At 43.3% G+C, this 27,677-nt stretch overlaps 1 protein-coding gene across 2 annotated transcripts in view; it reads left to right on the top strand.

Moving 5' to 3' along the window:
- Positions 1 to 26,325, top strand: part of LOC103279145 (neuroblast differentiation-associated protein AHNAK) — a 32,820-nt gene extending 6,495 nt beyond the window's left edge. Inside the window, exons 3-5 of one of the 2 annotated variants that reach the window (XM_062984567.1) lie at positions 21,728 to 22,003; positions 24,181 to 24,270; positions 24,990 to 26,325. In XM_062984567.1, the coding sequence (XP_062840637.1) occupies positions 21,929 to 22,003; positions 24,181 to 24,270; positions 24,990 to 25,268 (444 nt within the window). In that variant the 5' untranslated portion in view covers positions 21,728 to 21,928 and the 3' untranslated portion in view covers positions 25,269 to 26,325. The remainder of the gene's footprint in view (positions 1 to 21,727; positions 22,004 to 24,180; positions 24,271 to 24,989) is intronic. The other variant, XM_062984568.1, reaches the window with a different exon arrangement.
- The last annotated feature ends 1,352 nt before the right edge of the window (positions 26,326 to 27,677 follow it).

The following is a 27,677-nucleotide window of genomic DNA, read 5'->3' as shown; positions in this document are numbered from 1 at the left end:
TGGTGCGAAGGTGGGTCTGCGGTGGCCGGAAGGCCCGAAAGAGAAGGAGGTGGAGAGTGGTGCCCTCCTCCCAGGACGATGGTGCCCCCGGGACGATGGCGCCACAGGTAAATGCCTATTTCGCCTTATGGTTGGACCGCCTCTGATGTCAGCGTAAAATCTTTACCTAAAGATAACATGGATAATGCCTTAATTTGTAAAAAAAATTACATCAGTTCACCAGCATCTTAAGTTTGAATTCAGTTAGCCCTCTGTATCCACATATCCATGGAGTCAACCATGTGCCGGAATGAAAAAAATATCAAAATGTGTAGTCCACATACTGCCTTGCCAGAGAAAGGAGATATGTGGCACACAGGTGAACAATAAAGAACAAATAGTTTATTCTTCTTAAATCCAGAACAACATATGTACAATGTGATCAGTTGCACCAACTTTAATAATAATCATCATCATCATCATCATCATCATCATCCGGTGGTGATTGGCACATTGGGTGCTGTGCCAAAAGATCTCAGTGGCATTTGGAAACAATAGACATTGACAAAATTACGATCTGCCAACTGCAAAAGGCCACCCTACTGGGATCTGCACGCATCATCCGAAAATACATCACACAGTCCTAGACACTTGGGAAGTGTTTGACTTGTGATTTTGTGAAACGAAATCCAGCATATCTATCTTGTTTGCTGTGTTATACTACTACAGTAGAGTCTCACTTATTCAAGCCTCGCTTATCCAAGCCTCTGGATAATCCAAGCCATTTTTGTCATCAATGTTTTCAATATATCGTGGTATTTTGGTGCTAAATTAGTAAATACAGTAATTACAACATAACATTACTGTGTATTGAACTACTTTTTCTGTCAAATTTGTTGTATAACATGAAGTTTTGGTGCTTAATTTGTAAAATCATAACCTAATTTGATGTTTAATAGGCTTTTCCTTAATCCCTCCTTATTATCCAAGATATTCGCTTATCCAAGCTTCTGCTGGCCCGTTTAGCTTGGATAAGTGAGACTCTACTGTACTACTAGTACTAATAATAATAATAATAATAATAATAATAATTTCCATACTCTCCCTGTACTTACATAGCTGAAAGCCTGAACAAAAATGCAGCAGTATCAAAAAATCCCAGGCTTAACCAGCTGTCCAGACATGGCTCAAGCAATCAACTTCATGCATCTTATTTTGCATTTGATACACACTAACTGATTTCTTACATATGGTAACAAACCATAAGTCTTTAAAATATTCCCTTCTCCTAAAAAAAATCCAAAAAGAAAAAGTTTGATTTTGTCATCATTCGTAAATTAGTGAATTAGTAAAGCCATTGTAATGATGAGACTAGAGGATCCACATATTTGGTATCCACAAAAGATCCTGGAACCAAACTCCGGCATACCAAGGGCCCACATTATTTGTTTGATACAATTTCCATGTCCCAAATTATTTTTAGACATTTCAAAAATGTCAACTCATATTATTTGTTTGCTATGGTACTATGGTCCCTGGAAAACCCCCAAATTGGAAATGAATTTAATCATACCAATATAAGGATAATGTTTAGAGAAGTTAGTAGTCATATTTTCATTCCTTACCATCTTATATACATCTACTGTACAGGTAGGTTCATTCATGAGACTGTTAAATATGAAACACAGAACTGGCTCATATTAATCAAGGCCAACCCTGTACAATAGTCCCATTGTTGTTGTTTTCAGGCAGATATTTGCATAGCCTGTATTGAATTACTCCATGTACTCTATGTAAGAAGACTGAGAAGGGAAACCAAAAAATTAGCTCGCTCTAAATGAAAGGTTATGAGACAAAGGTCATTACATTTAATGAAAAGAGCTTGGCGGGCAGGAGGTTAATTTTTCTTTCACTACTAAGATTTCTGTAACTGGAATATTCAATCCTTTGCAGGCAGGGCACAATGTATGTAAGGAAACATGAGAACAACTGGGAGAAATGAGCAGCTGCCTGGTCCTCTCAATAGCAGTATCACACATTTAGCTGAACTTTGTGATGAGCTGAGATTTAAAAAAACATACAAGAAAACAAAGAAGTGAGAAACAAGTAAAGAGGATCACAAACAAATAGTCAGTATATGTGGGCTGTAGCTCGCTAGTAAGAGTTGACAAAGTCCTCCATGATATTCATGTACGCCAGTTGGTCAACTGTGGGTGTTAGACAACCTACTATTAGGTGGATTTGCAGTTGTTTGGCAGACCAAACCCAGAGAAGGCTTGCCCATAGTTGCTTTTCACCTTGGAGAGATATGACTATTAATAATTATTATTATTATTATTATTATTATTATTATTATTATTATTATTATATTTATTTATACCCCACTATATCTCCCCAAAGGGGACTCAAAGTGGCCTGACATAAAAGCATTAGTATACAATTTAAAATATGTAAATAAGCAAACATTAAAATAGAATTACCGTATATACCCGAGTATAAGCTGACCCGAATATAAGTCGAGGCACCTAATTTTACCACAAAAAAACTGGGAAAATATTGACTCCAGTATAAGTCAAGGGTGGTAAATTTCAGAAATAAAAATAGATACCAATAAAATTACATTAATTGAGGCATCAGTAGGTTAAATGTTTTTGAATATTTACATAATGGTCAAATTTAAGATAAGACTGTCCAACTCTGACCAAATCATTATTCTCATCTTCTTCAATGTAAATGTATAAGACCCATGGAAATAATAAGCTGGATGCAGATTTACTCTTCTGTAACTGGTCTGATGAGAGCAGATTTTGCTAATTTCTTAAAGGAACTTCTTTCCTTCCCGAACACTGTGCTATTAGTCACAGAATTTATTTTTACTGAGTAAATATCAACTGAAAAGGGATCAGGATAACAGCTGTTGGTTAGATAGCTGTACAATTATTGGAATGTAGCATATCATTCAGATATGTCAAGCTATATTTCAGAGGAAGCAAATGGCAAAGTAACTTGCCTTTAAAAGCCTTATGAAATTTGTGAGGTCATATGACTTGAAGGATGTACTTGGTACTTGGAGCCAGGATGGATTAGTAATTTGTGTGTTGAACTAGGACTTAAGGAGATTGGGGTTCAAAGCTCTAATAGGCAATAGCAACTCAGCTGGATGACCGTGGGCAAGTCATACCCTTCCAGCCTTGCTGTGTCACCCAGTATGATAACTAATAGTGTCACCTCATGGACCTCTTCCCTGATCAGATGGGCTGGGTTTGCAAGGACCTGGGAATTGGTTTGCAACTGTTGCTATCCTGCTGCTGGAGAACCGGTTTGAACAGGTTTCTCTCTGTGTGCGCGAGTCTTCAGAGTATTGGCTGAAAAAGAAGATGGCTCTGTACTCAGAGAGGCCTGGCTATTTCTGAGGCCTTTTCCTTGCAGGAGTCTACCGTATACCACGCAAGTGTGGACAAGTCTACAAGTGGACAATGTCAAAAGAATAAAGGAAACCATGAACATGAACACAATCTCATTACCAGTATTTAAAAAACTCTAAAATCAGGACAGTAAATAAACAATGACACTCGGAAAACAGGGGAATTCCAGGCAGGAAACAATCAGGGCCAGCTAACACCTCCTAGCAAAGGATTCCCTCAGGCAGGAAGCAGCCAGGCTTTGAGGCTGCGAGGCTATTCAATGCTAATGAAGGTTAAAAATTCTAAAATCAGGATAGTAAATAGAGGACCCTTAGTAACACAGTGTACCTCTGTTTCTTTGGCTGGCAAGCCAAGTTCAGGGACAGAACACAGCACAACTTGCTTGTGCTGAAGACCCATCCAAAAATGGCTATCCACCAGACTTGCAGTCTATATATAGGCCTCCCAGATCCCCCATGGAAATCTCACAGGATTTCTAATCCTCAAGATTTCCAACAAGTTCCAGTGCAAGAATCTTGCCAGATGTCATTCTAAATCTCATAATGGCAATGACACAAGACCAGAGCCAGGTCTGCTTCAAACAGCAGTTCAAAGTGGCATGAAGGCATGGTGCCAGTGCAAGAATGCCCCTCCACAATGGCTTACTAATATTATTCATAAATTTTATAGGCAATCATTTCGGTGTCACCTCCTCTGATGGTGTCACCCAAAATAGTTCGCGCCCTTAAGTTCACTACTGGCAATAGCAAATTGGCTCTGAACAAATCTTGCCATGAAAACCCTTTGACAGTGTTTCCTTTAGGTCATCATAAGTCAGAAATGACTTGAAGGGACACAACAACAGTATGATAACATTCAATGGGAGAAATAAAAAAATACATACAGTTAGAAAAATGTATACTTTTGATCATTTGCAGTGTGTTAATAAGGTCAAGACAAACAAAAGGTTTTATCCACATTATCCTTATTTTCAAAACATGTCTTCTAGAGGGGAACTAGAAGCTGATCTTTTTGCTATTATAAATATCACTTCTATTCTCTGTATAGGATGGTCAGGATATGAATTGTTTTTATCTGTACTGCCATCTAGAGGATCTCTCCTACTAATACCGCAAAGACTGAACTTGAACTGCTAGGGTTCCATTCTATGAAATTCTGGGGTTTGTAGTTTGGTGAGATCCCAGTGTTCCGTCCCCCAGAGGTTTGGTTTGCATTTTTTATAGTTGTAGGAATAGCATCTGTTTGCATTTGCTCCAGGGTTGCTGCAGATTCTTCAGCAGTCTGATAGTTTAGCCTGTTTGCAAGTCTTTGCTGCTTGCAGCCTGCAAATGTATCATTTTGTTCTGGAGACCGCCCCTTTTCCTGGGGAAGGAAGGCTCCATTTTGAGAAGAGCCTTCTACACAGAAGGAAGAAACAACTTAGATGTGCTTGAGTGGCCAAGCCAGGCCAAGTCTGAAAAGGCCATCATAAGTACAAACAATTGACCTGCCTTTAAAACCAGTGCCAAGCATAGATAGGGGAAAGACCTGTTATTTCTAATAGCTTTGGCACGGGGGCAGAGAACATCTTCGGATTTCTTTGCCACTGGAGGAAGCCCTACCAACTTCGCCTCAAAAACTAGCTTTGAGCTCAGATAGTTATAGATCTTTTGATAGCAGCTCAGAGCTAGGGTGAAGAGGATCTCTGGACCTCTTTGCCTTTGGTGGAAGTTAACCCAGCAACCTAAAGGGGAAAAGCAAGCAAGGAACATCTGCAAGGTTTTATAAGTGGACTGTTTTTATTTGCAACTTTAATTACATGTGCCAAGTCTGCCAAGGACTTTGTGAAAATAAAATTTTGTTTGATTGTTCTACTTGAAGTGCCTTTGGTTACTGGGATTTCCAGAGCTTCTTAGTAAGGCCCCGCAGTTCACCTGGGCAAAGGAAGAAGCACACTCTAAAGTGTTAAAAGGTGCCTGGGTGTGACGGCATACCCAGAACTATTTGACTGAGTGTTTTTCATTCTTCTCTATGAATTGCAAATCCCAGGAAACAATAAGATGGAACCCATGGCAGTAAAAGTGGAATTATAATGCTATAATTGTGTAGTGTGAAAAGTATGGGTGAACTGCTTCTGTCCTCAGCTCCCATAAACGGTCAGTCTGTGTAGGGCTGATGGACAATGAGATCCAACCACTTCTGGAGACCTACAGGCTCCTCAGACATACCCAAGTCCATTAGTTCAAAATGTCACTTTCCAGACCTTTCTGGATTTCAGAACTAAAGCACACTGTCAGAGAAATACAAAGACTCTACAGTGACATTTTCAAAATAGGAAGCGACACTAGTGTCATATGAGCTGTTGTCAATAAATGATATGCTTTAATGAGCATTAGTTTTAAAGAACTGTGCTCATCACTTATGGCTGTGACTGTAAGGAGAAGCTTCAGTACCCACACCTTAGGAAAAGTCAGCTGTGTATATCTTGGATTGACTGTAGAACTTAGAAAAGAACATGTTCATCAGGCAGCAGAGTTGTCTGCGTCTAGAGAAGGACCATGTAATTAACAGTTCTGTTCTGTCTCCTCTCTGTCAGCGTTGACTAATTGTTATTTTGAGGTGGCCTCTCAAGCACATGTGAAAATGGCGCCGGCGTGATAGGAAGCGTTTGAAGGAGCTCCGATATCTCTGCTGTTTTGAGGCTTCCAGGGCACAACATAGAATCATAGAATCATAGAATAGTAGAGTTGGAAGAGACCTCATGGGCCATCCAGTCCAACCCCATGCCAAGAAGCAGGAAATCGCATTCAAAGCACCCCCACCAGATGGCCATCCAGCCTCTGCTTAAAAGCCTCCAAAGAAGGAGCCTCCACCACAGCCTGGGGCAGAGAGTTCCGCTGCCAAACAGCTCTCACAGTGAGGAAGTTTTTCCTGATGTTCAGGTGGAATCTCCTTTCCTGTAGTTTGATAGAATAGAAACAACAGTTCATTGTTTTGAACATTCTTCTATTCTTATCTTCTTTGCAATGGGAAAAAAAAACGAACCAGGACAAGCCCTGAGATGGCCAGACCTCACAAGCCCTCTAAACAACTCAAAATAGAGAAACCGTGAGTACGCCAGTCTTAAAAACTCTGCTTACTGATAATAGCTTTTCAGCTTTGGATAATGAAAACATATGCTCTGGTATCTTGGCTGGTTATCATGAAGGTGTGTCCTTGGATTCATCTGGGGCAGATATGTTTGGGGAGAATTCATCAATTACAGAGATACAACAATATGCTAAACAACAACAAACATGCCCACTTGATTTTGTGACAAAACAATGTCTTCTGACTGCTGACACCGTTGTATCTATTTTTGAACGTTTAGAGAAAATTACTAAACAACTTGAGCTCCTTAAGCTTTCATTTGATTCTTTAGTTCAAAAAATACAGCTTTAAAAGAAAACCCAGCTCAGACCAATAGCCCAGAGCCCAGAAAGGAGGATAGGGGCCACTCAGCTGTCCCTACTAAGGAGTTGCAAAAGGAAAGTTGCAACAGGATCCTACAAGCAAGACAGACAATGTTGCAAATTGCCAACATCAGAATAAACAAGGGAAGATGGGGGTCACAAAGGGCCATCAGAACATCTGTGAGTCAACTTTTACATATACAACCCCACAGCACTGATATACTTAAAGTGGAGTGGCTTCCCCAAGTAGCTGCAGACAAAAGAATCCTAACATTCCAGCAACCCACAATACCAACTGTGATGGTGCGAGTGGCGCCATCTATATGTGGATCTGTAAGTTGCAAGATTTGAATTGTGTCATTCCTGATTTTGCCCTTACCCTGTAAATGTAGTTGGATTGGTTATTTATATGTCAATCAATGTTGTTTGCACCTGTTATATTGCTCACTCAGCTCAATTGTTTGACTCCACCCTCTTCCTGGAGTAGGACAGTGTTTCCTCCTTTTCATTCCATCAGCAAGCTCTCTATCGGATGGACGTGAGAGAGAGACTTGGCACTAAAAGCCCTTGAAAAGTTACCTCTCAGCACCAATTCTGAGGTTCTTACCCTTGGGACTTACACTTCATGTCCAGGGCCAACCTGAACGACGTTGAGGAGTCTCAAGCGCCTTCATATCAGTCCTTTGGCAACAGAGGAAGACTGTGTCTTCAGACTTAGGTCATTGGACTGAGGCTGAGTTTGCTCCGGCATTCACAGCCAGAGAAAGAGGGATCTGGAAAAGCTCCACGGACTTAAAACAATCAAATACTGTAATGTATATTTTCTTTTACCCCCTTTGTGAACAATAAACCCAGTTTTTGAGTTATCTACAGTGTTTTGGTCCTTGGGAGTTCCAGTTTCCCTAAAGGAGGGCAAGAAGCAATCCCCTGGGGAAAGATGCCTCTTTCACTAAGAGTTACAGCCCCAGGCGCGACGGCACACCAACTATGCTGATGAAGATGAGAATTTTCCTGCACAACTTCCAAATAACTCCAACATGGGTTTTTCAAGACTTGGACATCACCCCTTTGATAACTCCTTTGCATGCCAGATGCCTGACCACTCCCAGGGAGACTTCTTGCGATAACAGACTGCAATCCAGCCCAGCCAAAATTTCCAGTAATTCAACAGAGAAACAGCCTAAGGACCCAACTACTTCAACCTGCAATGAACAATCTGACATTACCTTTAAGTTGGACCACCTTAAGAACAAGCTGTTTATCACCAAGGACTTGGCTGAACCGTTGATAAACTTAGTACCTATTGATGAGCCCTCTCATGTTAGGAGGAACCCGGAGGGAGGCCCTGTAGTCGGCCTACTAGCGATGAATGAGGAAGAGATTGCAACCACATCCCCAATACAACTTTTGGAACCTAGGAGGGGTAACAACATACCCCCTCCGCAAAAACTGTCCTCTAACCTAAAAGTCCCGGTGCAGACTATGACCCTGGGTACTGGTGGTGATCCAGATTTGCTTGCAACATCTTGACAACTACATTTGTTATCCTGGAACATTATGGGGTGGTCAAATAAATTCCATGATGCAGACTTTGCAATGTATTTGCAAACATTTAGAATAATTTGTCTGCAAGAGACATGGGCTGAAGAAGCTAACTTACCATCTCTTTATGGTTTTAGATCATTCTCAGTGCCAGCTGTAAAAATAAGTTCTAAAGGTCGCAGCAGTGGTGGCCTCACTACACTTATCTCAGTAGAACTGCAAGTCGACATCCAACCCTTAGTTAGTACCTACCCTCAATGCATACAGGCCCTTCTCATTAAGAGCAAGCATTTTGGTGGTTTAATTTGTATAAATGTTTATTTTCCACCTAGACTATCGAAAAATGGAGGCCCTAACAATGTTTGGTCTAGCCTATCTGAAACCCTTACCGTATTAGAAAATCAATACCCCTCCACAAAGGTCCTTCTGTGTGGAGACCTCAATGCCAGAATTGGGGCAGAATTGAAACAGGTGGGGGGCACAAATTTTGGACAAGTCTGCCAGGTAACACCTGTTGCCAGGGTTTCACAAGACTCAAACAGCAACAAATCAGGTAGGAGCTTTTTAGAGATTCTTTCCCTCCATAATTTGCAGTGTCTTAATGGAACCCAATATGATAGAATGCAGGGTGCCAACACCTATGTCACTAACAGAGGAGCTAGCACAATAGATTACATGGCGGCCTCTGCCAACCTGCTCCCAGACATCCAAAGTTTTGCAGTCGAAAATAGGGTGGAAAGTGATCACTGATACTTGACTTTGAATTGTGCCCACCATCACGGCCCTGTCAAAATCTAAATGGAATTCACATGGGAGAGCAGAGAATAAGGTGGTCTGTCAATTTAGATAACTCCCTTCACCACATAATTGAGAGTACTCCTTTTAAAAATCTTCACCAATACATTCTAGACTCCAACTCAGATATATTACTTGCCTACCAATCCATCATCCAGAATCTCAGACCTTCATTGGTCTGTAAAATACAGTAGAGTCTCACTAATCCAAGCCTCGCTTGTCCAAGCCTCTGGATAATCCAAGCCATTTTTGTAGTCAATGTTTCCAATATATCGTGATATTTTGGTGCTAAATTCGTAAATACAGTAACTAATTACAACATAACATTACTGCGTATTGAACTACTTTTTCTGTCAAATTTGTTGTATAACATGAAATTTTGGTGCTTAATTTGTAAAATCATAACCTAATTTGATGTTTAATAGGCTTTTCCTTGATCAGTCCTTATAGTCCAAGATATTCGCTTATCCAAGCTTCTGCCGGCCCGTTTAGCTTGGATTAGTGAGACTCTACTGTACAATCTAACCCCAACAAAGTGGGAACCAATAGATGGTTTGACTCAGAATGTAGAGACGCCAGGAAGGCACTGATGGACTACTCTAGACAGGCCCTTAGAAATAAAGACAACAATACAGCTGTTATCCTAGCTTCAATGAGGGTATCTTATAAGGCTCTTATAAAGCAGAAAAAAGACATATATGCCAAAGAACAGTGGAAACAACTAGCCAAGTCAGTTCCAGGTCCATCGTTGGTGGGGTTCAGAGTGCTCTTAGACCAGGAAAAAATACTGGAAGTCATTGGAGGGATTGATGGGAGTTGTAGTTCGCCTACATCCAGAGTGCACTATGGTGCATGCCAATATTATTATTATTATTATTATTATTATTATTATTATTATTATTATTATTATCATGGAACAAGAATCTCAATGGTGCATGCCAATTGTTCTATTATTATTATGGAGTGTGAATCCTAATGGTGCATGCCAATTGTATTATTATTATTATTATTATTATTATTATTATTATTATTATTATTATGGAGCAGGAATCTCAATGGTGCATGCCAATTGTTCTATTATTATTATGGAGTGTGAATCCTAATGGTGCATGCCAATTGTATTATTATTATTATTATTATTATTATTATTATTATTATTATTATTGAGCAGGGAATCCCAATGGTGGCTGCTGATCATCCTGTATTATTATTATTATTATTATTATTATTATTATGGAGTGGGAAACCCAATAGTAGATGCCGATTGTCCTATTATTATTATCATCATCATCATCATCATCATCATCATCATCATCATTATTAGATAACTCTGGATCGGGAAGGGTGGGTGCCATCGCCCTATTATTATCATTATTATTATTATTATTATTATTATTATTATTATTATTATTATTATTATTATTATCTATGCATATTACTCTTGAGTTCCAGGCATGCAATTAGTAAATATTAATAAGCATGTATATACGTATTAATCAATATTAACAAACATCAACCTTTATAAATATCTCATTATGCCTATGCAGTTACTCCAAAACATCCAAGATAATATTATGCAAAATGCAAATTATTCCAAAATATCCAGGATAATTTCATGGTGCATATGCAAATATTCCAAACTGCCCCAGACAATCTCATTATGCATATTATGTCCAAGGTAACCTATCTCAATATGCAAATGCTGTATCACAAACCTAGAAAATAAAAAGAGTCAGATTTGGGTCCGACCAAGCACGGGCTAAAGCCGCTATTAAGGCTTACTCCGTGGCTCTGCGAGCAGCCAGGAAAGCTTTCACGACTGCCCGCATAGCGTCTGCAGCCAATAGGCCATCGGAGTTGTTCCGAGTTGTTGGAGAGCTCCTGCGGCCTCCTGAGGCCCAGGAGCTTCCCGATGACTTGGCAACTCGGTGTAGCGATTTCGCACACCATTTCGCAGGCAAAGTTGCTCAGATACGTCATGAGTTGGACTCCAGCTTGACTGTGGTTTCAGCGGAGGTAACCGAGGCACCTGTCGGTTCCATCTTATGGGATTCTTTCCGGCTTGTTCTTCCTGATGACGTGGAGGGGATTCTTGGGTCTGTGAGGGCGACCACTTGTGCTCTGGATCCTTGTCCCTCTTGGTTGGTTAAACTGGCCAAAGATGGGCTGTTGGAGTGGTTTGTGGCCATAATAAATGCCTCCTTGGGTCAGGGGTCATTTCCATCCTGTTTTAAGCAAGCGGTGGTAAAACCGTTGCTAAAAAAGACCTCGCTAGACCCATTGGTTTGTGACAATTACAGACCAATCTCCAACCTTCCATTTTTGGGCAAGGTTCTGGAGCGGGTGGTTGCCACGCAGCTCCAGGAGTTCCTCGATGACACTGATTTTCTGGACCGCTCGCAGTCGGGCTTCAGGCCTGGGCACAGTACCGAGACGGCTTTGGTCGCCTTGGTGGATGACCTCCGCAGGGAGCTGGACAGGGGGAGTGTGACCCTGCTGGTTCTCCTGGATATCTCAGCGGCTTTCGATACCATCGACCATGGTATCCTTCTGGGGAGGCTCTCCGGGATGGGGCTCGGGGGCACGGTTCTGCTGTGGCTCCAGTCCTTCCTGGAGGGTCGTTCCCAGATGGTGAAGCTGGGGGACACCTGCTCAGACCCCTGGCCATTGACCTGTGGGGTTCCGCAGGGGTCTATTTTATCCCCCATGCTATTTAACATCTACATGAAACCGCTGGGAGAGGTCATCCGGAGTTTTGGAGGGCGTTGCCATCTCTACGCAGATGACACGCAAATCCACTATTCCTTTCCACCTGACTCCAAGGAAGCCCCTCGGATGCTGAACCAGTGCCTGGCCGCTGTGGCGGACTGGATGAGGAGGAACAAGCTGAGGATCAATCCTGACAAGACAGAGGCCCTCCTGGTCAATCGTGCGTCGGATCGGGGTATTGGGTGGCAACCTGTGCTGGACGGGGTTGCACTCCCCCTGAAATCACAGGTCCGCAGTTTGGGGGTCCTCCTGGATTCAGCGTTGACGCTTGAGGCTCAGGTGTCGGCGGTGGCCGGGAGGGCCTTCGCACAACTCAAACTTGTGCGCCAACTGCGACCATACCTCGTGAAGTCTGATTTGACCACGGTGGTCCATGCCCTAGTTACCTCCAGACTGGACTACTGTAATGCACTCTACGTGGGGCTTCCCTTGAAGACGGCCCGGAAATTACAACTGGTCCAACGCTCGGCAGCCAGATTAATAACGGGGGCAAATTACAGGGAGAGATCCACTCCCTTGTTTAAGGAGCTCCACTGGCTGCCGTTCATCTTCCGGTCCCAATTCAAGGTGCAGACCATCATCTATAAAGCCCTGAACGGTTTGGGACCCACCTACCTCCGTGATCGTATCTCCTTCCATAAACCTGCCCGTTCCTTGCGATCATCCGGAGAGGCCCTGTTATCACCATTGCCTATATCCCAGGCTCGCCTTGTAAGTACAAGGGAGAGGGCCTTCTCTGCTGTGGCCCCCCGATTGTGGAACTCACTTCCCACTGAAATAAGGCAAGCTCCCACTCTGTTAGCTTTTAGGAGAGAATTAAAAACATGGCTCTTCCATTGTGCTTTCGGTGAGTAATGTCTGTCATATATCTCCGTATTACTCCCCTCCGAACTTCTATCCTCCAGATTACCCCTTCCAAATGTCCCTGCCCATAGTGGAGTACTTCTCTGTCCCTCTCACTCCGGGTTTTATCTTTGTGTTCAAGTGGCCTGCCCTTGATTTATAGTTTTTTTGTTTTTGTTTTTTTTCTTGATTTCTTGATGTTCTGTTTATTATTATTTATTGTATTTTAAATGGTGTTATGATATGTTGTTCTTATATTTTATTATGTTGTATTGCTCTGGGCATGGCCCCATGTTAGCCGCCCCGAGTCCCCATTGGGGAGATGGTGGCGGGGTATAAATAAAGTTTTATTATTATTATTGGGTACTCACGCCCTAGGGCTCGCCCTGAAGAGACACAAAACTCGGGTTCCCCTTCGACGCCTTTTAAAGCCAGCAGGGGGCGTGGCCACAGGGCGGGGGAAAAAGAACGCTCGCGCTCCTCATTGGCTGGTTCCGAGGACTCACAAAAGGCTCACAAAAGGGGCCTGAGGAAACTACAACTCCCATGACGAATCAAGATATGTATAGAGAGAGAATCACAAGAGGGCCTTGAGCAAACTACAACTCCCATTATTTATTTATTTATTTATTTATTATTTACAACATTTATACCCCGCCCTTCTCACCCGAGAGGACTCAGGGCAGCTTACAAAAATTGGCAAAATTTAATGCCCAAATTGCAATCATAAAAACAAAACAATATAAACAGATCTGTTAATAACATTGTTAAAACACATTATAAAAACCTTAAAAATCATCAGGGGAGGCCCTCCTGTCGCCACTACCTATATCTCAGGCCCGCCTTGTGGGAACAAGGGAGAGGGCTTTTTCTGCTGTGGCCCCCTGCTTGTGGAACTCACTGCCCATTGAAATCAGGCAAGCCCCCACCCTTTTAGCCTTCAGGAAAGATTTAAAAACATGGCTCTTCCGGTGTGCTTTCGGAGAGTAAATGTTCTTTGCTACTCCCCCCAACATTTATCCTCTAGACTGGTTCACTATCTGACGTCCCTGTCCCTCGAGGTTTTTATTCTGATCCCTTTCTCACCCAGAGTTTTTAATTTAGTTTTTAATTTAGTGTTCATGCGGCCCGCCCTTGTTATACTGCTGTTTTGATCTTACGTTGTACTGTTTATTTTTATGTATTGTATTATTTAATTGTATTATGATATGGTTATATTGTATTGTCCTGGGCATGGCCCTATGTAAGCCGCCCTGAGTCCCCGTTGGGGAGATGGTGGCGGGGTATAAATAAAGTTTTATTATTATTACTATTATTTTATTATTATTATTATTATTATTATTATTATTATTATTATTATTATTAAAAACATATATATAATTAATTCCATTCATCCGAGATCCTCATGCTTCATCCTTAAATCAGGCCATGTCAACTTTGTCATTTACTCATCAAAAGCTTGGGCACATAACCATGTTTTCACGGCCCTTCTGGATCCCAGCAGGGTAGGAGCCTGTCGGATATCTCCAGGGAGGGCGTTCCACAGTCGGGGAGCCACCACCGAGAAGGCCCTGTCCCTCGTTCCCACCAGCCACGCCAGTGAGGCAGGTGGGACCGAGAGCAGGGCCCCTCCAGATGATCTTAGGGATCTTACTGGTTCATAGGAGGAGATACGTTCGGACAAGTAGATTGGGCCAGAACCGTTTAGGGCTTTATAGATCAAGACCAGCACTTTGAATTGGGCTCGGTAGCATATCGGCAGCCAGTGGAGCTGGCTTAGCAGGGGGGTGGTACGCTCCCTGTATGCCGCCCCAGTTATTAATCCGTTGTACTAGTTGGAGCTTCCGGGCTGTCTTCAGAGGCAACCCCACGTAGAGAGCGTTGCAGTAGTCCAAATGGGATGTAACCAGAGCGTGGACCACCGTAGCCAAGTCAGACCTCCCAAGGAACGGGCGCAGCTGGCGCACAAGTTGGAGTTGTGCGAAGGCTCCCCTGGCCACCGCCGGGACCTGGGGCTCCAGGCTCAGCGATGAGTCCAGGAGAACCCCCAGACTGCGAACCTGTGTCTTCAGGGGGAGTGCGACCCCGTCCAACACAGGCTGTAACCCTATTCCCTGTTCGGCCCTACGACTGACCAGGAGGACCTCTGTCTTGTCTGGATTCAATTTCAATTTGTTAGCTCTCATCCAGTCTGACACAGCGGCCAGACACCGGTTCAGGACCTGAACAGCCTCCTGAGTGACAGGTGGGAAGGAGTGACAGAGCTGGACATCATCTGCATACAGATGACACCGCACCCCGAAACTCCGGATGATCTCTCCCAGCGGCTTCATGTATATGTTGAACAACATGGGGGACAGTATTGACCCCTGCGGGACCCCACAAGTCAATGGTTGTGGGGCCGAGCAGGTGTCCCCCAGTGACACCATCTGGGAACGACCCTCCAGGAAGGACTGGAGCCACTGCAAAACAGTACATCCGAGCCCCATCCCGGCAAGGCGCCCCAGAAGGATACCGTGATCGACGGTATCAAAGGCCGCTGAGAGGTCCAGCAGAACCAGCAGGGACACACTCCCCCTGTCCAGTTCCCGGCGTAGATCATCGACTAAGGCGACCAAGGCTGTCTCGGTACCATGCCCCGGCCTGAAGCCAGACTGTGCCGGATCCAAAAAATCAGTATCTACCAAGAATGCCTGGAGTTGTGCGGCCACCACACGTTCCACGACCTTGCCCAGAAAGGGAAGATTGGAAATAGGCCGATAGTTTCCAATTGAGTGGGGTCCAGTGATGGCTTCTTCAACAGCGGTTTGATCACAGCCAATTTAAGGCTCGCTGGAAATATGCCTTCCCGAAGGGAGGGAGGCATTCACCACCACCTTCACCCACTCGGCCAACCCCCCTCTGGCTTCTCTCACCAGCCAGGATGGGCAGGGGTCTAGGATGCATGTGGTAGCCCTCACCTCTCCAAGCACCTTGTCCACGTCCTCAGGCTGAACCAATTGAAACAAATCCATCAAAATAGGACAAGCAGGTGCTCGTGCTACATCCTCGGAGACTGCCGTTAATATGGTGTCAAAGCCAGAACGGATCAAAGCGACTTTGTCCGCAAAGAACCGAGCAAATGCTTCACAGCGGGCTGCCGAGTTGTCAGGGATCCCGTCTTGAGGGACGAGATATAACAAACCTCTGACAATTCGGAACAGCTCTGCCGGATGGTTCTTTGCGGACGCAATATTAGCTGCAAAGAAAACATTCTTTGCAGCATCTATTGCCGCGGCATACGCCCTGAGATAGAGACATAGCCGTGTTCGGTTTGGCTCACTCAGCTTCGAACGCCACACGCCCTCTAGTCCCCTCTTCTTTCGCTTCATCGCTGCCAACTCCTCAGTGAACCAAGAAGATGGTTTAGCTCGGGTACTCGAGAGGGGACGTTCCGGAGCGATCGTGTCTATTGCCCTAGTCGCCTCCTTGTTCCAGAGGGCGACCAGAGCATCGACAGAATCACCAGCCAAGGTGGCGGGAAACTCCCCAAGAGCCGTCAGGAATCCATCCGGATCCATAAGCCTCCTGGGGCGGACCATTTTAGTAGGTCCTCCACCCCTGCGGAGGTTGGGGGGCGCAGTAAGTCTAAACCTGACCAGGTGATGTTTGGTCCATGGCAACGGAGCAATGGTGAGCTCCTCCACACCGCCACCTTCCTCCCATCCCTGGCAGAAAACCAAGTCAAGTGTGTGCCCCGCTCTGTGGGTAGGGCCAGATACTAGTTGGGACAGCCCCATGGTTGCCATGGCGGCCATGAAGTCCTGAGCCGCACCGGAGGGAGTGGCCTCGGCATGGACATTGAAGTCCCCCAGCACAATGAGCCGTTGGGACTCCAATGCCAGGCCGGAGACCACCCCCGCTAGCTCAGGCAAGGAGACTGTAGTGCAGCGGGGTGGTCGGTACACTAACAGAATCCCTATTCTGTCCCGGTCACCTATCCTCAGATGAGCACACTCAAACAAGGTAGACTGCGGGATGGGGCACCTGGTCAGGGGGATGGACTCCTTATAGACCACTGCAACCCCTCCTCCCCTGCCTCCAGATCTTGGTTGGTGCTGCACAGTATACCCTGGCGGACAAAGCTGGGTGAGATTGGCCCCCCCCAGCCTCATCCAGCCAGGTCTCCGTTATGAACGCCAGGTCTGCCCGCTCATCCAGGATAAGATCCTGGATGATCGCTGCTTTTCCATTAATAGACCTGGTGTTCAGCAGCACCACCTTTAGACCGGAGGGATCGCCAACCTGGGCACCCAAATTTACTGTGTCAGGAGGCCGTTTTAAATCTACAAGGACTCTTCTTCTTTCCCTAGGCCAAATTAATTTTTGCCTCCCTTTCCCGTATCTATTATTCTAATAGATAGACTCAAAAGAGTGGCCTTAGCAAATTACAACTCCCATTATTCTAGATAGATAGATAGATAGATAGATAGATAGATAGGCACACAAGAGGGGCCTGAGGAAACTACAACTCCCATGAGTCAAGATATATATATAGAAAGAATAACAAGAGGTGGAAAAGGCTCACAAGAAGGGCCTTAGCAAACGACAACTCCCAATATTTTATCTACCTATATAGGCACACAAGAGGGGCCCGAGTAAACTACAACTCCCATGAAGAGAGATTAACTAGATGGGCCTTAGCAGACTACAGCTCCCATGGATCTTGGCAAACTACAACTCCATATATACATAGCCACACATTCTAGCACTAGGGGCTTTAAGAAACTACAACTCCCATTAAATCTATCTATAGACTCACAAGAGGGCCTTGCTAACTACAACTCCCTTGATTATTTTATATATAGAGAAAAAACGGTACTTTAGCAAACTACAACTCCCATTATTCATACATATATATATATATATATATATAGAGAGAGAGAGAGAGAGAGAGAGAGAGAGAGAGAGACTATCAAGAGGTGCAAAAGACTAACAAGAGGGGCCTTAGCAAACTAGAACTCCCATGATTCCATATACAGTAATAATAATAATTTTATTTCTTACCCGCCTCTCCATGTGGCTCGAGGCAGGTTATATATATGTGTGTGTATAGAGAAAGTTATATATATATATATATATATATATATATATATATATATACACACACACACACACACACACACACACACACAAATACTAACTCTCTCTATATATCTCTATTATGAGAGTTTTAGTTTGCATCCACACTGTTGACTTGATGCGGTTTGGCGCTCCTGCTTTGGTATACCCCGGGAGCTGTAGTTTCCCTCCTCTTCCTCTTGCAGCGTAGAGATGTCTAAGAGGTATTTGTATAATTCAGGAGACATAGCGAATTTGCCGTTAACCTGCGGAACTCCCTGCCGCAGGACGATGGTGATTCGAATGGCTTCCAAAGGGTTTTTTTGGGAGGGATTGGGGGAAGGAAGGGACGAAATTGGAAGCCCCAAACTGGGCCAGAGGCCGGCACTCCCTGTCCCATTGTTTTCCAGTCCAGTTCTGGTTCCAGTTAGAGCCGCATTCCTGAACCAGTTGCAAAGAGAGGAAGGAATGTCCGGCACTGGGAACGGGCCAAGGCCCGAAGAAAGGCCGGCCAAACCGCCCTGCACTGCTCTCAATGCCCTTGTGACCCTGGGAGTTGTAGTTCCTCCCACACAATGGTATGACACCTTGGGAGTTGTAGTTTACCCCAGACAGTGGTACGAGACCCTGGGAGTTGTAGTTCCCCCGACAATGGTATGAGACTCTGGGAGTTGTAGTTTTCCCTGGACAGTGGTATCACACTCTGAGAGTTGTAGTTTCCCCCAGACAATGGTACGAGATCCTGGGACTTGTAGTTCCCCCAACAATGGTATGACACCTTGGGAGTTGTAGTTTACCCCATACAATGGTATGAGATCCTGGAAGTTGTAGTTTACCCCATACAATGGTATGAGATCCTGGGAGTTGTAGTTTACCCCATACAATGGTATGAGATCCTGGGAGTTGTAGTTCCCCCAACAATGGTATGAGATCCTGGGAGTTGTAGTTCCCCCAGACAATGGTATGACACCTTGGAAGTTGTAGTTTACCCCATACAATGGTATGAGATCCTGGAAGTTGTAGTTTACCCCATACAATGGTATGAGACTCTGGGAGTTGTAGTTTCCCTCAGACAATAGTACGAGATCCTGGGATTTGTAGTTTACCCCATACAATGGTATGAGAACCTGGGATTTGTAGTTCCCACCAGACCATAATATGAGACCCTGGAAGTTGTAGTTTCCTCTAGACAATGGTACGAGACCCTGGGAGTTGTAGTTTCCCCCAGACAGTGGTATGAGACCCTGGAAGGTGTAGTTTTCCCTAGACAATGGTACGAGACCCTGGGAGTTGTAGTTCCCCCGACAATGGTACAAGACCCTGGGAGTTGTAGTTTCCCCCAGACAGTGGTATGAGACCCTGGAAGTTGTAGTTTCCCCTAGACAATGGTACAAGACCCTGGGATTTGTAGTTCTCCCCAGAGAATGGTATGAGACCCTGGAAGTTGTAGTTTCTCCCAAACAATGCCATGGGACTCCTGGTGCATTTATACTATCGAATGAATGCAGGTTGGCCCCGCTTTAACTGCCAAGGCTAAATGTTATGGAATGATGGGAGTTGTAGCTTCCCAAGGCCAACAGTCCAATCTAGAGGCCACTGCTTTTATTGCAATTAGACTTAAAAGAGAGCAAAACCCGAAAGTTACGCGAAATGACTGAATTCCGTGTATTTTTTGGCCGGGAGCCAAACGGTGCCAGGAAAGGGCTCCTTGTCCTGCAAAAAGGCGGCTTTGGGGCTTGTTTTCGGAGTGGGATGTGATTGGAAAGGTTTCTGGCACGTGGAAGAAAGACCGGATTCCCCAGTTGGCCACTTCCTTCTAGAAAAAAAAAAAAGACACATCCAAAGCCCTCCCGACAGAGGCCCAGCCAGCCAGCAATTAAATATGTGGGAAATGGTATCAAACCTGTTTGTTTCGGCCTCTGCGTCTGGTCGGACTCGTTTGGGCTCATCTTTCCCTTTATTCCTTTCTTCCTTTCTTCATCCTGCCCTCCTTTCTCTTTTTTCTTCCTTCCTTCTTTCCCTTTATTCCTTCCTTCATTTCTTCATTCCTCCCTTTTTTTCTCCTTTCATTTTTCTTTACGCCTCCTTTCCCTCATTTCTTCCTTCCTCTTTCTTTATTCCTTCCTCCTTTTCCTCTATTCCTTCTCTTTCTTTCTCCCTCCTTTCTTGCCTTCCTTTTTCTCTCCTTCCTTCCTTCCTTCCTTCCTTCCTTCCTTCCTTCCTTCCTTCCTTCCTTCCTTCCTTATTTCCTTCTTCCTGCCTTTTTTCTTTATTCCTTCCTTTCTCTCTCCCTTCTTTCCCTTTATTCCTTCATTTCTCTTTCTTTCTCCCTCCTTTCTTTCCTTCCTTTTTCTCTCCTTCCTACCTTCCTTCCTTCCTTCCTTTTTCTCTCCTTCCTTCCTTCCTTCCTTCCTTCCTTCCTTCCTTCCTTCTTTCCTTCTTCCTGCCTTTTTTCTTTATTCCTTTCCCTTTCTTCCTTCCTTTCTCTCTCCCTTCTTTCCCTCTATTCCTTCCTTCTCTTTGTTTCTCCCTTTCTTTCTTTCCTTCCTTCCTTTTTTCTGTCCTTCCTTCCTTTCTCTCTACCATCCTTCCCTTTATTCCTTCCTTCTTCTTTCCTTTATTACTTCTTTCTCTCTTCCTGCCTTTTTATTCCTTCCTTTCCCTTTCTCTATTCCTCCCTCCTTTCTTTCCTTCCTTTTTTCTCTCCTTCCTTCCTTTCTCTCTCCATTCCTTCCTTCTCTTTGTTTCTCCCTCCTTTCTTTCCTTCCTTCCTCTCTTCCTTCCTTCCTTTATTCCTTCTTCCTGCCTTTTTCCTTTATTCCCTCCTTTCCCTTTCTTCATTCCTCCCTCCCGCCTTTCTTTCCTTCCTTTTTTTTCTGTCCTTCGGGTTGGCTTAGACTCGAGTATATACGGTATATATGATTAGAGTTTTAATTGATGTGGTACTGTTTTATAAATAAATATATTACTATGATGCTGTTCTATTGACACAGGAGACATGGTGGACTGAGGTCTTCCTGGGCTAAAGCGCCCGTGAGTCTTCCGGATTGTCCGGTTGGTCACTGTCAGAACCATTTCTTGATTGACGTGTATGTAGACCAGAACTGGAATCTGGACATGTTCTTTCTGACATCACAGAGAAGAGCCCGTGGTTGCAATGGACTCAGAGAACGTTTGGGATTCAATGTTCCTTCGTTAGCAACCGAGGACAACTCAGTGTCTGTTGGGAATCGTCCTTCGGCAGAAGATGAAGAGGTTTCCCAGGATATCCGATTCGGCCTCCGCACGGAGGGAATAACAACGGATAGATTAACCAGACATTCAGAAATCTCTGTGAGAAGTCCTTGAGATCCAGGTGTCCAAGGCACGAGCTCATTCTTCTTGGTCGGGCCTGAGTTCATATTCAGCAATGTTTACTTGGCGTCGCCAGAGCGGACAACGTTCCCGGAGATTCACGTTCTCGTTCCGGCCCTCGTGCCTCAAGTCTCCTGACGATGTTCCTGTAAGAGTTTTTGCCTTGGAGAAGCTCGTGTTCTCACACTTTATGGGATGGATGCCCATGATTCCTTGTATTTTGGACTCCGGATTTCATTGTCAGTACAGCAGAGTCTCACTTATCCAAGTTAAATGGGCCGGCAGAAGGTTGGATAAGCGAATATCTTGGATCATAAGGAGGGATTAAGGAAAAGCCTATTAAGCATCAAATTAGGTTATGATTTTACAAATTAAGCACCAAAACATCATATTAGACAACAAATTTGACAGAAAAAGTCAAATTTTTCTGTCAAAAAAAAAAAGTCAAAAAGGCCAGATAGATAGAGATCAATATATTTGTGTTTGTAGGTCCCATCGGAGGTGAGCAGCCCTGGCCTCAAACTCAGTGGCCAGAACGACAACAGCAAGGAAGAAGATCCAGAGGTGAAAGTGTGGAAGAACCGATACCATGAGGAGAAGCTGAAAGCGATCCAGCCGGGTTTGGCGCTGATCCAGAAGGCCAGGGAGTGCGAGGAGAAAGTGGAGGCACTGAGGTGGAAGTTTAAGAGGATGGAGACCACCATAGAGAGCCTGGCCCAGAAGTTGGAGGAGCTCTGCAAGGCCGGAGAGGAGAAGGAAGAGCGGGTAGGAGCCCCAAGGCCCATCGAGGGCCATCTAGTCCAGGTCTTCTCTTCTTCTGGTTGGAAGGGCCCCAAGGGTCATCTAGTTCAAGTCTTCTCTTCTTCTGGTTGGAAGGAGCCCCAAGGGTCATCTAGTCCAAGTCTTCTCTTCTTCTGGTTGGAAGGAGCCCCAAGGGTCATCTAGTCCAGGTCTTCTCTTCTTCTGGTTGAAAGGGGCCTCAAGGGTCATCTAGTCCAGGTCTTCTCTTCTTCTGGTTGGAAGGGGCCTCAAGGGTCATCTAGTCCAGGTCTTCTCTTCTTCTGGTTGGAAGGGCCCCAAGGGTCATCTAGTCCAGGTCTTCTCTTCTTCTGGTTGGAAGGAGCCCCAAGGGTCATCTAGTCCAGGTCTTCTCTTCTTCTGGTTGGAAGGGGCCCCAAGGGTCATCTAGTCCAGGTCTTCTCTTCTTCTGGTTGGAAGGGGCCCCAAGGGTCATCTCGTCCAAGTCTTCCATTCTGTTCTATTGAGTTGGGCCATCTCGTCCAAGTCATCTAGGGCCATGTAGTCAATGTATTCTATTCTATTCTATGCTATAGAGTTGGGAGGGACGCCAAGGGTCATCTAGTCCAAGTCTTCTATTTTATTCTATTCTATTCTATTCTAATCTATACTATACTATAAAGTTGGAATGAATCCCAAGGGCCATCTAGGGCCATCTCACCCAAGTCTTCTATTCTATTCTATTATTCTATTCTATTCTATTCTATTCTATTCTATTCTATTCCGCTTTGAGTCCCCTTCAGGAGAGATCAAGGAATCTATAATAATAATGTTTCTCAAGTCGCTCCTGACACAAATATTATTATTATTATTATTATTATTATTATTATTATTATTATTATTCTATAGAGTTGAAAAGCACCCCAAGGCTCATCTAGTCAAAGTCTTGTATTGTATTGTCTTGAGTTGGAAGGGTCCTTAAAGGTCATCTAGTCCAGGTCTTTTGATAGACCTCGCATTATGGTTTAAAGGGACCCCAAGGGTCATCTAAGGTCATCTAGTCCAAGTCTTCTATTCTATTCTATTCTATTCTATTCTATTCTATTCTATTCTATTCCACTTTGAATCCCCTTCAGGAAAGATAATGCAAGGTATAATAATAATAATAATAATAATAATAATAATAATAATAATAATGGCTGAGTTTTTCCTGTTGTTTTTCATCTATGCGACTGTCACCTGGGATGGCAACATCAATGATCCAAACCTTGTTCTTTTCCACAACTGTGATGTCTGGTGTGTTGTGTCCCAGAACTTTGTCAGTCTGGATTCGGAAGTCCCACAGTATCTTTGCGTGCTCATTTTCCAATACTTTTGCAGGTTTGTGATCCCACCAGTTCTTTGCTGCTGGGAGGTGGTACTTGAGGCATAAGTTCAAATGAATCATTTGGGCCACATAGTTGTGCCTCTGTTTGTAGTCTGTCTGTGCGATTTTCTTACAGCAGCTGAGGATATGATCAATGGTTTCGTCGGTTTCCTTGCACAGTCTGCATTTTGGGTCATCAGGAAAAACTCAGCCGCTATCAGGACCTCAAGATTGAACTTCAAAGACTCTGGCAGAAACCAGTGCAGGTGGTCCCGGTGGTGATGGGCACACTGGGTGCCGTGCCAAAAGATCTCAGCCGGCATTTGGAAACAATAGACATTGACAAAATCACCATCTGCCAACTGCAAAAGGCCACCCTACTGGGATCTGCACACATCATCAGAAAATACATCACACAGTCCTAGACACTTGGGAAGTGTTCGACTTGTGGTTTTGCGAAATGAAATCCAGCATATCTATCTTGTTTGCTGTGCCATACAACGTCGCTGTGTTGATGATAATAATAATAATAATGTTTATTTATCCCACCCTACTGGGATCTGCACTCATCATCCGAAAATACATCACACAGTCCTACACACTTGGGAAGTGTTCGACTTGTGATTTTGTGATACGAAATCCAGCATGTCTATCTTGTTTGCTGTGTCATAATAAAATAATAATAATAATCTATTCTATGGAGTTGAAAGGGACCCCAAGGGTCATCTAGTCAAAGACTTGTATTGTATTGTATTGTATTAAGTTGGAGGGGACCCCAAAGGTCATCTAGTCCAGGTCTTCTGATAGACATCGCCATATATTTTTCTTTTTTTTTCAGGTGAAGATGCTATTGAAGGAAACGGAAAAGCTCTCCATAGAAATCTTGAAGCGCCAGAGCGATTGCACCTACCTCCGGCTGCAAAACGAGGTGAGTTAAATATGTAAATAAATTAATACAGTAGAGTCTCACTTATCCAAGCTAAACGGGCCGGCAGAATCTTGGATAAGCGAATATGTTGGATAATAAGGAGGGATTAAGGAAAAACATCAAATTAGGTTATGATTTTACAAATTAAGCACCAAAACATGATGTTAGACAACAAATTTGACTGAAAAAAGTAGTTCAATACACAGTAATGTTACGTTGTAATTACTGTGTTTACGAATTTAGCACCAAAATATCATGATATATTGAAGACATTGACTACAAAAATGGCTTGGATAATCCAGAACCTTGGATAAGCGAGTGTTGGATAAGTGAAACTCTACTGTAGTTCAATACGCAGTAATGTTATGTTGCAATTACTGTATTTACAAATTTAGCACTAAAATATCATGATAATGTTTTCAATATATCATGATATTTTGGTGCTAAATTCGTAAATACAAAAATGCCTTGGATAATCCAGAACCTTGGATAAGTGAGTCTTGGATAAGTGAGTCTTGGAGACTCTACTGTAGTTCAATACACACTAATGTTATGTTGCAATTACTGTATTTATGAATTTAGCACCAAAATATCATGATATATTGAAAACATTGACTACAAAAACGCCTTGGTTAATCCAGAACCTTGGATAAGTGAGTCTTGGATAATTTATTAATTTATATTATATTTCAGCAAGCGTTTCTCTCTGTGTGTTCCAGAGCCGAGGTGACTTTGGGGCCCGGCCGGATGGCGATGTCCAGGTGCCCAGCGCTGATGCCGAACTCAGCGTCGATATCTCCGCTCCATCCCTCTCCGTCCCAGAAGTGGATCTCAACTTGAACGGACCAAAGACAACAGGCGACGTTGAGCTTCCCTGCACAGAATTAATGCAGGTGGAGACGGAGGCGACCGGGGGGGAAGTTGGGGTCGAGGTCGAGTTCCCGCAGGCAACCGCCGTTACGAATGTCGAGGTGCCCAGCGCTGATGCTGCTGTCTAAGAAATTTCATTTTTTTGGCTGTCTCTTCTAATTCTATAAAGACCATTTGTTTTTTCAATGTTTCCAGTTCTTGTTTTATTTTCCCATTAGTTGGCTCCTGTTTTAGTTTTTTCTCATTTATACTGATTTCTTCATTTCTCTTATTTTTGATTTTATTTTTCTGGGCATTTTGTTGGATGAAATGTCCACGCATGAATGCTTTACTCGCATCCCAGACTACTTGTAGAGGGACGTCAGTTGTATTGTTTATTTCAAAATACTCCTTGAGATTTTTTTTTATTTTTTATATCTTCTTCTGATTTGATAAGATTTCCATTTAATCTCCAATTAAAATTCTTAGTGTCTTATTAATTGTAAATTCTATAGGGCAGTGGTCCGAAGGAAGGATATATTTCTCATTTATATATAATACTATATAATTAATATAATTTCTCATTTATATATAATACTACCCCCAGAGGAGTTTTCAAAGGGATGGGACACATTTTTTCTTCTTCTTCTTCGACAGTTACTTTATTCCTTTCCATCCATCAGATCTCTTTCAAGAGTAACAAATATATTTCGGTTTCTTTTTTTAAAATGTTTTTATTAAGTGCTTTTAAGCATAAAAAGAGTGAGAACAATAATAAGAAAAGAAAGTGAAAAGGAGGGGGTGGTATTAAAAAAAGAGAGAGAGAAAAAACATTTAAAAAGTATAAAAACAAAAAAGATTAAAAAAGATAAAAAATAAAAGAAAAAAAGTTGTACTTCCCGTCTTTTCTTCTAAGTGATAAGTTATTTTATACTTATTGTCTTTTATATATCCACTCCGTCTGTATATCTCTATAAAACATTTCTCTTGTTCTATGAAAGTTGTCAATAATGTTCAGTCTGTTTCTTTTGTTGGTTTGCCTTGGTGTGTTTTTAGGTAGTAGAATGTCAGAATGTCCATATTTTTTATGTCCAATATCTTTAGAATCCATTCTTCTTTGGTTAGTATTTCTGTTGACTTCCACTTCTTTGTATATACTATTCTGGCTGCTGTTACAAAGTAATTAAATAAAATCTCTTGTTTCTTGTTGAGTGTCATGTCGGTCATTCCTAATAGAAAATACTCAGGTTTCAATTGGATATTTGTTTTGATTATTTTTTGTATTATTTCATGGAGTTTTTTCCAATAGTCCCTTGCTATTTTGCATCCCCACCACATGTGGAAGAAAGTGCCCACCTGTTTTCCATATTTCCAACATTGATCCTTTACGTTTTCATTGCACTTTGCCAATTTATGGGGGGATCATATACCACTGGTACATCATTTTATACCAGTTCTCGGTTTCAAACTAAAACAGTAAATGGGGGGAAACCCTCTATTTCAGCACTTTACCAGCAAAACATTGAATTCAGAATGCCTGGGGAATGACCTTGTGCAATGCAAAATAAACTATTTATTAATTTTTTGAGCCACTGGGTTGTTTGTTTGCAAAAGTTGGTTAGACAATGGACAAGACGGAAGGATGATAATAATAATAACAACAACAAAAACAACAGCCAGCAGAGTTCTTGGGAGTTGTAGTTTGGAATGATGGGAGTTGTAGTTTCCGAAGACCCATAGTCTTATCTCAATGCAACTTACCCTGTAGAACGAGCACAGTTTGACCTTGATTGAGCCGCCAAGGCCCAATGCTATGGGATCTTGGGAGTTGTAGTTTGGAATGATAAGAGTTGTAGTTTCCCAAGACCCGTAGTCTTATCTCAATGCAACTTACCCTGTAGAACGAGCACAGTTTGACCTTGATTGAGCCGCCAAGGCCCAATGCTATGGGATCTTGGGAGTTGTAGTTGGGAATGATAAAAGTTGTAGTTTCCCAAGACCCATAGTCTTATCTCAATGCAACTTACCCTGTAGAACGAGCACAGTTTGACCTTGATTGAGCCGCCAAGGCCCAATGCTATGGGATCTTGGGAGTTGTAGTTTGGAATGATGGGAGTTGTAGCTTCCCAAGGCCAACAGTCCAATCTGGACGCAACTGCTTTTATTGCAATTAGACTTAAAAGAGAGTACAACCCGAAAGTTACGCGAAATGACTTAATTCCGTGTATTTTTTGGCCGGGAGCCAAACGGTGCCAGGAAAGGGCTCCTTGTCCTGCAAAAAGGCGTCTTTGTGGCTTGTTTTCGGAGTGGGATGCGGTTGGAAAGGTTTCTGGCACGCGGAAGAAAGACTGGATTCCCCAGTTGGCCACTTCCTTCTAGGAAAAAAAAAGACACATCCAAAGCTCTCCCGACAGAGGCCCAGCCAGCCAGCTATTAAATAAGGCAATAAAATACGTGGGAAATGGCATATTTGGAGCCAAACCTGTTTGTTTTGGCCTCTGCGTCCGGTCAGACTCGTTTGGGCAAATCATTCCCTTTATTCCTTCCTTCATTTCTTC

Source organism: Anolis carolinensis, chromosome 6 (genome assembly GCF_035594765.1).
Source record: "Anolis carolinensis isolate JA03-04 chromosome 6, rAnoCar3.1.pri, whole genome shotgun sequence".
Taxonomy (NCBI): Eukaryota; Metazoa; Chordata; class Lepidosauria; order Squamata; family Dactyloidae; genus Anolis; species Anolis carolinensis.
The sequence above is the reverse complement of the archived record's forward strand: the minus strand, read 5'-3'. Positions and strand labels throughout refer to the sequence as shown.